We start from the raw sequence: 10,870 nt of genomic DNA, 5'->3' as shown, positions 1-10,870 counted from the left end.
TAAAAAATTAATGTGAAACCTCATCTCGAGCTTCTCAACATAATTACATTAACTTTATTTTATTTACCAGTATGGTCTTCAGAACTATTAGCTATTATATTCTCTTCAGAACTATTAGCTAATTTGAACATTTATACAATTTTTATTTTTTTCAGGTAATTTGTTTAAGAAAATACACTTGAACGCTATTTCATAAGTCCTGAATAATTCTAATTTAATCTGTGATGATCATCTCATGATTTTTTGTCTTTGCAACTTACAAATATTATTAAATAAAAAAGATAAGACGTAATGTTAAAATTGTTGTTCTTCATGCGTAAAAAGAACATGGGGAGTTTGCTAAAAATACAAATTGAGCTACTTGCGCATCAAAAATAGCCTTCTAGTTGCTATATGAGTCAGCTTTATTTAAAAAAATATCATTTCATTTCGGGGTGTTAATTATTTTATTTGGTTAAATAATAAATTTAATTACTGCTTAGTGCTTACGGATTGACACAGATATTAATATAATTTATAATAGTAATATTCTATTATACTTAACACAAAACTCGTTTGTACCTAATTATATATTTAAAAAAAGAAAAAGTATGTAATACATAAAATTTAAATGTTATGAAATATATTATAAAGCAAGTATAATGAATTGATAGTGATGTGATAACTAATAAGATTTGATTTAAAAAAAAAAATAATAACCAAAGATCAATTTTTAAAATCATAATATAAATTATGCGTTTTTATTTAATAGAAAATTGTATAATTTTACAATTGTTACTTAAACTTTAACTTCAAAGCATATCTGTTGGTTTTGTAAAAAAATAAAATAGCAAACTAACTATACAGTTAGCCTAAAACAGTATATTTAAGACAAATAAGACTTATTCTAAATAGTGATCAATTGAAATAATAATGAAATTTAAAAAAAAAACTAATGGGAAATTTATTTTTCAAATATTAGTTTTTAATAAATAATTATATATAATCTATTTTTTTTTCAAACACGACAATTTTCAAACAATTTAAATTTAAACATTAATTAGTGACAGACAGACAATGAAAACAGTTACAAGGTACCTAGTAAATAACTAAAGATTGCAGTCATTCTTAAATATGCATTCGGAGCAAAACAGACAGTCGGAAGCATAGCTGTTCAAGCCATTTCATTTTCGACATTATATACAAGATAAATATTAAACAAATAAGTAATATTTGCTAATCAGTCAGTCATACGAGCCGAGTAAATGAGCTCAAAGATAGTAAACTAATATAAATTAAAATCACTTTCAAAATTCTAATAGGAATAAAATTATTACAGAGTAGCACATTTACTCATACAGTTATACGATATCACAGACAAATATTGGTTCCATTTATACTAAAAAAAAAAATTACGTAGGTACTAATAAAGACAGTCATACGACAAGACAAACAATCTAAAGTCTCACGTTTAAAATTAAACACAACTACATTACAAGCGTCTTGATTCGTTGAAGTTCTTTTGCTGACCAACGTGCTAAATTCTTAGCGGTCAAATCAGTAGATTGGCGTCCTTTGTACAACAAATTATGAACTTCTCCATTGTCTAAAACAGGGCACGCCTTGGCTCCAAATGCCGAACATAAATCTCCAACAAGACCGCAACAGCTTTTCAATATCCCTGGATTTGCATTAGGATCAGAACAAATAGATATCATGTATTGTACCATAAATGGCAGATGGGCTTCAAGTAAATAAACATCTTGATTGGGTGCGACACCTTCGCCTTTCAACCCTTGCACAATACCAATGTAAGCAGCCAATACTCCTTCACGAAGTTCATTTACATATTCAATAATATCAGCATCATTGGGATCTAGTTGAATTTGTGCAACTTGAACCAACGCATTTAAAACATGTTCCAAGTATTTTTTGAATTCTGGCCCGATACCAAGAGCAATGTCTCCAAAAGTAGATAGGATTTGTGGTTTTAGATTCCGGTTAACGGTATTACTTCGTAAAGTTTCAAACAATAGTGCAAAAACTTGATCGCAATAGGGAGCAAAACCTTCACGTAGTGCTCGTGATAAATCGCCTACAATACCAACAGCAGCTAAACACACTTGGAATTCGGTATTGTTTTGTAAACCAATAAACAAGTATGTCTTAAAATACTCCATGTATTTAATGAAACCTTTCCCAAGATTTTCAACCAAAGGACTAATAGCCATAAGGGCATCCTCTTGAAGACCACTGTCTTTGCTCGTACTTAACATCACTAAGAGTGCATTCATGATGGCATTAGATATTTTGTCCACATCATCACTGTTCATTTTCCGTATAACACTTTGTAATGTAGCACACAACAGTCCTTGCATGTCTAAACAATCTTCATTCACCGTTTGCAAATTAAATATTTGATTCAATCTACTAAGAATAATTAATGTTGTACTCTTAACAGTTTCATAACATTCAATCGGTGAAAACTTAATCATATCCATAAGTGCTTCATATGCAGCAGATCTTAGATTTGAACGCATTCCATCACCTCTTTCTGTTGTTTCAAGTAATCCTTGAACAATGTAATTAAAATATGGTGTTAAAAAGTTCATATCTTGTCCGGTGGTTTGTGCTAGACTACTAAAAGCCCAACATATGTTTGTAGCTACACGTGGTTCAGATTTCAGACCCTTGATGAATACACTAAGAACATCACCTAGACAAGGGGAGTTGACAATAAGTTCAGGTACAAACTCAAAGATGCGACCGAATGTCCATGCTGTTGTATCTTGAACAGCAACACTTGAATCATACATTAAATGTACAAGAATTGGAATATTTGGTTCTAATAGTTCTACTAACGCACTATTATCTAAGCCACCAATAATTGATCCAAGCGTCAAGACTGAAGCATCTCTGTAACGCCAATCTGTATTACCAATATTTGCATTAATAAATGGAAGTACATAAGGAACAACACGACTTTGACAACAAGTTGCCAACAACATAATACAAACACCTGCTGATTTGCATGGATTCCAGTCATCATCATCATCTCCTTCCTCTTGATTAGTAAGCTTCTCCATTAGAACTGGAATAATAAATTCTAATGCTCCTTCAGTATACATCATAAGCTTCTTCTCAGTGGGCGAGTCTTGACATTGTCCCTCATATACAATATCAGCTTCTTCTTCAGCAACACTAGACCAAAATTCAATACCTTGTAGGGCCACTTCGTCCAAGTCTGATTTAATGGCTTGTAAAGTAATTGGAAACAATGTCGTCATATACGCTTCCATGTGTTCATAATAAAGAGAAACAATTTTAACTAAACATTGAAGGGCTGCGACTTTGACAGGTGTTTCGGCCGATTGTGTAGCTTTGCAAACAACTTCCATAATATAATCACGTTCATTTTTCTTTTCAAAATTACCTTTGGTAAACTCTAAAGAGTTATAAAGTGCAGTGGCAGCGGCTAAACAAACATTACTATTATTTTGTGTCATTCCATGAACAATGGCTGTCAATACTGTATTTGATTCATTTTTTAAAACTTCATGATCAGTATCTGCACATATATACCCGATAGTTTCTAACGAAGCCTCTCTTAACATATCAGTGGAGTTGGGGTCAGTAACGTTAGCCGCCAGAGAACTAATAAGACCAGGCCATAAGTTTAATGGTAACTCCAAGATGGCAACGTTAGCGACACATTGTGCTGCTGAACTTGGCCGACTTTCTGTACCAAGAGCTTTAAATATGTTGTCTTTGATATACAAACGATCCTGTTCAGGAAACGTGAGCCAACGCTGTTTCATTTGTGCTTTGACACCTTCATCTTTGGATGTAAGGTGATTTTTAATCTGGAGACCGGCAGCAATCCGAGCAACTGGATTGTTGACGGAATGCACAAGAACATTTGACAGAGTCTTGATAAAGCCAAGAAGATTTGTTTGTGCAGCATGTTCCAAAAACTTTTGTATTTGATTAAGCTCATCTTTGTCGGTGGAGATAGTACGCTCCAAAAGATTAGTGATTTGAATAACTTCCTCGTCGCTCATTGTAACTGTTTGTTGTCCTAAATCAATAAAAAAAATGTACTATAAATAAAAACGTGCAAGAGCAACGCAATTTTCAAAATTATATTTAAGTAAAACGGTTTACCTGTAAAATATCTAATAGCGTAATCGCTTTTTCCACTTTCGCAATAGTACGTTTGACGCGTTTCCAAAATTAGAATGAAATGACTGAAATCAGAATAGCAAACACTTTTTAACGAATGCGGAATGACGACTACTGCCTGGCTAAAGACATAACCACAATAATTCTTTGTTTAATGGCAGCAACGAACCTGACCGTTAGTGCCCGAGTCGGTTTTGCTTATTTTATAGGTAATACACACACACACACGCACTGCGGCATGGCTGACGGCACAGGTATAAACTATAAACTATCGGCATACGCGCGGCTGCAAATGCCGAACAGTGATAACGTTACAATCCAAAGATCTTCTAAACTCTCATGCATGTTGTTGAATACAAAATTTAACATTAAACAACATTCTACCAAGTACCTGGTTACGAATCGTACACCGACCCGTCACGTCCTCACGTCCACATAACCGTGTCATTTCCCCTTAATAGTCAAATTCCATTTCCCCATCACTTTTAAAACATAGTAACGAAACGTACGTTATATTTTCATTTTAAAGTTTTAACTATAGAGAATATGGTAACGGTAAGTGTCGTTTAGTGAGTTTTCGCCAATTTTTTTGATTTTACATTTGCCTTTTAATACCGTTGAGTTAACGTGCACACCGAAGAAGATGGAAGCTCAACAGAAAACTTTGGATTGTTTTATAAAAAGTCGAAAACGACCTGCCATAGATGACGGCATACACAAAAAGGGGTTGATTAACTCCAGTAAAATAATTGAAGTCGTTAAACCTAGCAGACAATTAGTATTTGATGATATAGGAGCTGTACCAGTATCAATCAAAAAACAAAAGGTAAACTTCATTAAATTGTTTAAATTATATTTACGATAATGCATATAAATTATATTTTTATCTTAAACCGTCAGTAGCAAGGTAGTAATAATTATTTTGATGTAGTAAGAGATGTAAAATATTTAATCAAATTATTTATAAAATTAATTAATATAAATAAAATATACCTACAAATTTTTCTTACCAAAAATATTCTTTAAAGAAATATACTTTGTAATAAATACAGCTACAGTAATAATTAAAAGAACTGTTGTGTTTTTATTAATAATAAATTTAAAGCTAGAACAAAAATAATTAGATTCTATTATAACATAATATTATTGTACGGAATTAACTTATGTAATAATTAAGTACAATGTGTTTTCCTCATAGCTTGACATAACGTCACTGTATACATCTAACTGAACTGCTGACAAAAGAATGGTAAAATCAAAGGCTAAATTTGTGTTATATCACTATGTGATAATTTAAAAATGTCTTTGTTGCCTTATAAAAATATCAATATTACTATAAATACATTAAAAAAATATACCGGCTACTTTTTACAACACAAAATATGCCATTAAGTAACAAATAAATTAAGTCATTTTTACTGGTTTTAGACTCAAGCAGCCGTCACTGAAACACCAATGTTAAGTGAAACACCTACCAAGGCATGTATTAAAAATGTCATTATTGAAGGAAATGAAAGCAAAAATGATAGTGAAGAAAATGAACCTATTACCCCAGATCAATCTCCATCAACCAAGGCACAGTTACGAAAAGTATGTTGTAAAATAATTCTGATTTAATTATTGATTAATTTTTGTAGAGTTTTTAGCACGATTAAAGTCTAAAAAATTACAATGTGTCACTGGCAGCCTAATTTCCTTATATGGATCTGGGAATTTTTTTTATTAGTTTATAGTCAAAATCAGATGTAGAGCACCGTTACAGTGATGGGGATATGGGCAACACATTTCTTTTACACAATAATGTATTTAGTGCAAATATAACTTGGAACCAAAGATAGGTGTTATTTAAACAATTTTTTTTTAATTAAATACAAATTCAAATAATAATAAAAATGTCTTAAAAAACTCAAATAATAATTAAATCGTTATTTTTATTTGAATAAATTAAATTTAAACTTAAAATAATAATATTTATTACATTTGTATTTAAACAATTATAATATAAACTAACAGATCATTTGAAACATATCACAATTAAATATATTTAAATAAATTATTTTTTGAAATTTTGTATTCTAAAATTTTTTTAATTAAAAACAGTAAATAATAAATTAACAAATCTATATTAAATAAAAAATATTTATGCAATAAATAAAAATATATTTAAAATAATTATTTGTTATTAAAATAAAGTTTTCTCCGCTACACGGAAAATCATTGAATCATGTATATGTTTTTGTTTACTTCCCTGATGTAACTTAATAAACGTTATGTTAACAATGACTCGTGATCATATCTTGTATGAATTGATAAGAGATTATTTTTATAATTGGAGAACAATTGGTAAAAAAAAATACAAAAAATTTAGTTTCGGACGTGAATTCAACTGATTACTAGTCGTGCTAAACACACTAAGTCTAGTGACTTTGCCATTGAATGACATCATTTTGTGACATCTGGTTATAATGTGTCCTAAATTCTGGCTGTGTCTAGCTCTAAAATATCCACGATAAAATTAAGTTTGCTTGCATTAAATGATTATTATATTGTCGGTTTATTTAGCAAATGGCTTGACATCAAAAGTATTAATATTTATTAACAATAAAAATGTTACGAAACTATAGAAAACAATAATACACATTAATTAATATTATTAAAATATTTCTAATACTAATTATTATGTGTTTTTAGGACTTGGATTTGGGCGAGTTTCGTAAAATTGTTCTTAGAAAGCAGAATCTTCGAAAGTTGCAAGAAAAACTTAATAACGTTGAGCAATGTCAAAACGAATTGTCATCTGCCAGTAATAAAGTAGAAACTGCTAAAAAACATTACTTATCTTCCTTTAAATCTGTTGATTTAATGGTTGACACTAGTCCTGTAAAAATGGGCTTAAGTCCAATCAAAAGGCAAAATTTGAAGCCCACTGCATTGTTTGCTAGTCCTGCTCAAATAATGGTCAGCCCTCGAAAAATGATGATGACTTCTCAAAGTCCGCAAGCCAAAGAGTATGTTTCACCTAGGAAATTATTAGATGAAGTTGGGTCACTTTTAGCTATGTCCCCATCTAAAAAGTGTATTGCACTAGCCGATTCTAAAACATTACCTTTGCCTTACAAATATCGCATTTTGGACGAACTATTTAAGGCTATGGAAACAGTCACCTCGATGATGTTTAGTCGTAAAGAGAAAATAACCTTCAGCAAACTTAAACGAGGTGTTCAACAAATGACTAGAAAGTAAATATTCAGTAGGGGTATAATAACTTAATTTTAATAAAATCGTTTAATTTTACAGAAATTTCACAGAACTACATTTAGCACAAATCAAGACTGTAGTGCCAGATTTTTATACTTTTTCATTAGTTAGATCTCCTAAAGACAAGACTAGTTTTGAGCTAATAATAGCTCCGACTTATGGTAAGCACTAACTTGTTATTAAAAGTTTAATAATCGTTTTGTCCTAATAGTAATTAACATATTTAGGTTCTGCCAAAGAAAGTAATATCGACTTGATCGAGTTGACAACACACAGGAAAAAAAGATTCACAAATTCTTTACTTGACATAGTAAAAGAACATCATAGAGTAATTAATATACTATTCTTATTTTATTTTATTTACAAATATTTGTATTTCTTACTGTTAAAATGTTTTGTTTTAGGAATATTTGATCCATCTAATACCGCCTATTGTAATTGACAAAGATAAAATAACAAGATGGCATCCTGAATTTGATGTAGAATGTGTACCTGATATTAATCCGTCCCCGTTACCCAAAATTGAAGTTAGCAAATCTAAAATTGCTTCTGCAAAAGATATATTAGGTATGCATTCTAAATTCTATATGTGAGCACTGGTCCAATTTCTAACAGGTCTACATTTTTTAATAAAAGATATTAAAGTAACTTAGCATTGACAGAAATGATGGTATTGTAACATTAAAATAGTTAGTAGCTAAGTACATTATTTAGGATATATTACAAAAATTTTAAAGGTAATAGATGGAATGTAACCAAATTAATAATCATGTCAACAACTTGTCTTAACCAACATTAAGTGACTGTATATTTTATAGGAAAACAAAATATCTTATAAATATAACTGTTAAACCTATTTATTATTTGGCCCATTGTCTTTTTTTTATTAAGTATGACGATCAAACCACCGTCAATTCCTATAAATATGATTACAAATAAAGTAGAATCTAACACTATAAATTTCCTAACAGATGTTTTTATTTATCATTAGATCAATCGCATGCTTTGTTTACTCAAAATAACCGATTACATAGAACATTAACAACGATGAAAGAAGAAAAAGAAACTAAGCCTGAAAAAAAAATAGTAACAGAAGATGCCAAAAATGCTCTAAACAGTGCACTGAAAGGCATTCCAAAATCATTGTTATTGAAGGTAAAATTAATATGCAGTAACCTTTAATTTTTAAAATTTAATCAATTTAAAAATGTAATTTTTTAAAGGGTTTTTTTATTAATTAAACTCTTGATCGCCTTCATAGAAAGCTATAAGAACACATTCAGTTTTTTGTTAAACGTATCACACATTTTCCCTTCCTAATTTTATATTTCATTTACTATGCTTGTATAAAGCAAATAAAACGTTTTGAAAGATAAAACACTAGCACTAGATAGTTTAAGAAATTTCAGACCATTTGGTAATATTTAAAGTATTATGTCTCAACATTATTTAATCGCTTTATATGATAGCAAAAACTAACACTAAACAATAAACCAATAACACTAATGAGCGCTATGATAATATATTATTATTAAATCACGATGCAAGTGTTAGAACTAAAGTATACATTACTACTGATATCAAATAAGTAACACTGCATCAATTTATCGTTATTCCCTTATAAATTTACTGCATAATAAACCTAACCTAACCTTGAATTATTACAACAGTTTAAAGTAATATTTCATGTATTACCATGTAGTAATAATCAATTATTTCTTTTAACATTTTTTTATGACATAAAACAATAATATTTATAAATCAAATGAATGTCATATTATCTGTAATCTATAATACTAAATAAGTAACTCAACGTGTACAAGTAACTCGATTTTCAAAAAAAAATTAACTGATACTCGTTTTCTGTATTACTGGCAAAAAGGCAGTAACTCAACTGTGTTATTCAGAACCTCTGGTCGATTCGAGTTACTACCTTCTTCGCTGGTAATACAGAAAATTAGTGTTATCAGTTCTTAGGACGTAACTAAGAAAATATAGTTACGTCCTTCTTCTTTGGACACGTTAAACTAATCATATCTGATAGTATATTTTTAAGAATGGCACTTTAGGTACTTTTTATTGGGGGAAGGAATGTTGTAATAAATAAAATTTTCAGTCTTCAGATAAATTTATATTTAATCTGTGCTAATAAAGTCACTATTATCCGATTAGATGGTTCCGATCCAATTCAGTATGAGTTATTGAAAACACTGTAATGGGCATGCTGGATATTTTCACCACACACCCTGTTACAGACGTTAAAGATGCAATTACAATTTTTTTAAAGAGCACTGCATTTGTAGGTCAATAAATTGATGCACTCTATTCAATATAAAACAGTGACTAAAATCTAATAAAGTACTTGTTACTTTGAATTTAATGATCTCAACTAAGGGATGTACAAGTGTTTCTGTATAAAGTAGTTATGACTCATAAAGATTTTATTTATAATAGTTATTGAATTTAACATTTGTTTTTTATGATTAGATTCAAGCTAAACAAGCTGAAAAAGCCAAAGAACTAATGACAAGAACTGTGAATCAATTAGATGAAGATAGAATGATGAGCAGACTACCTGATATTGCACGCAGAATACGTACTTATTTCGTGCAACTACAGCGAAACATTATGCCTTTTAAAAAAGTTATTAACCAACTGAAACAAAGTTACCCTGAAGCCATGGCTGAAGGTAAATAATACATTTTGTAAACTTGAGTTGATTATATTATACTTTAATTGTAACTATATTATTTGTATTCCAGAAAACTGGAAAGTTCATTTAAATCTGCTTCAAGAAAAAGTTCCTAAGTGGATAACATTAAAAGTATTAGATGGTATTGAGCATGTTAGAGTTGACAAAACAATCCCCTTTGAAGAATCTGTAATAAAAACATTAAATAATCATTTTGCAGACTAAAATTTACTCACAATTTGCTTAGTTAGTAAACCATTATACAACACTACTATAAAATGAATTACAATTATTCACAACCAAATGGCCACCTTTCTTAATATTATCATTTATTAACTTTTTGTATGTTAATAATTTTTTGCATTCCTCTTAGTAGATTATAACTGTAAAGTAGTGTCATACTTTTAAAATAATTAATGTGATGAAAATCGTTCTTGTTCCAAAATGTTATAAAATTGTAACCAATTTTTATGTAATACTTTTAAATTGATATTGGTGGTTTAGTGTATTTTTTTTTATTTTTAAATTTGTACATGTATTTGTAACAACATCTAGTTTTTAAATATGTAAATTTTAAGAGCGATTTTAATATGCATTTATGTTGCTTCACTACCGTCGAATTATTTTAAGTAAAATTTAGTGCAGATTTCAATCAACCGAAAATTGAAACATTGTTTTGCACTCAAATTTTATTCATACTTCAAATAAACAAAGACTGTCGACAATTAATTTTGTTTTTTTTTAATTAACATAGTTTTA

General features: G+C 29.5%; 2 protein-coding genes across 2 annotated transcripts; one reads left to right on the top strand and one right to left on the bottom strand.

The window, feature by feature from the left end:
- Window positions 1-786: 786 nt before the first annotated feature.
- Window positions 787-4,390, bottom strand: LOC126844794 (importin subunit beta-1-like). The gene is made up of 3 exons (XM_050583206.1): window positions 4,331-4,390; window positions 4,144-4,226; window positions 787-4,057 (listed from the first exon to the last, which is right to left on the bottom strand). Exon 3 carries the CDS (start codon window positions 4,038-4,040, stop codon window positions 1,467-1,469), a length of 2,574 nt encoding a protein of 857 aa, XP_050439163.1. The 5' UTR covers window positions 4,041-4,057; window positions 4,144-4,226; window positions 4,331-4,390; the 3' UTR covers window positions 787-1,466.
- Window positions 4,391-4,601: 211 nt separating this feature from the next.
- On the top strand, window positions 4,602-10,836 carry LOC126844854 (DNA replication factor Cdt1-like). Its single transcript, XM_050583282.1, has 9 exons — window positions 4,602-4,987; window positions 5,590-5,751; window positions 6,853-7,400; window positions 7,459-7,580; window positions 7,647-7,747; window positions 7,824-7,986; window positions 8,411-8,574; window positions 9,907-10,108; window positions 10,182-10,836. The coding sequence occupies exons 1-9, from the start codon at window positions 4,805-4,807 to the stop codon at window positions 10,334-10,336; spliced, it is 1,800 nt and encodes a 599-aa protein (XP_050439239.1). The 5' UTR covers window positions 4,602-4,804; the 3' UTR covers window positions 10,337-10,836.
- Window positions 10,837-10,870: the final 34 nt, after the last annotated feature.

The sequence above is a fragment of the Adelges cooleyi genome, unplaced genomic scaffold, assembly GCF_023614345.1.
Source record: "Adelges cooleyi isolate 19-005CV unplaced genomic scaffold, UGA_ACOO_1.1 ACOO_flye_CR_arks_rails_tigmint_CR_PRNA_651, whole genome shotgun sequence".
Lineage (NCBI taxonomy): Eukaryota > Metazoa > Arthropoda > Insecta > Hemiptera > Adelgidae > Adelges > Adelges cooleyi.
The sequence above is the reverse complement of the archived record's forward strand: the minus strand, read 5'-3'. Positions and strand labels throughout refer to the sequence as shown.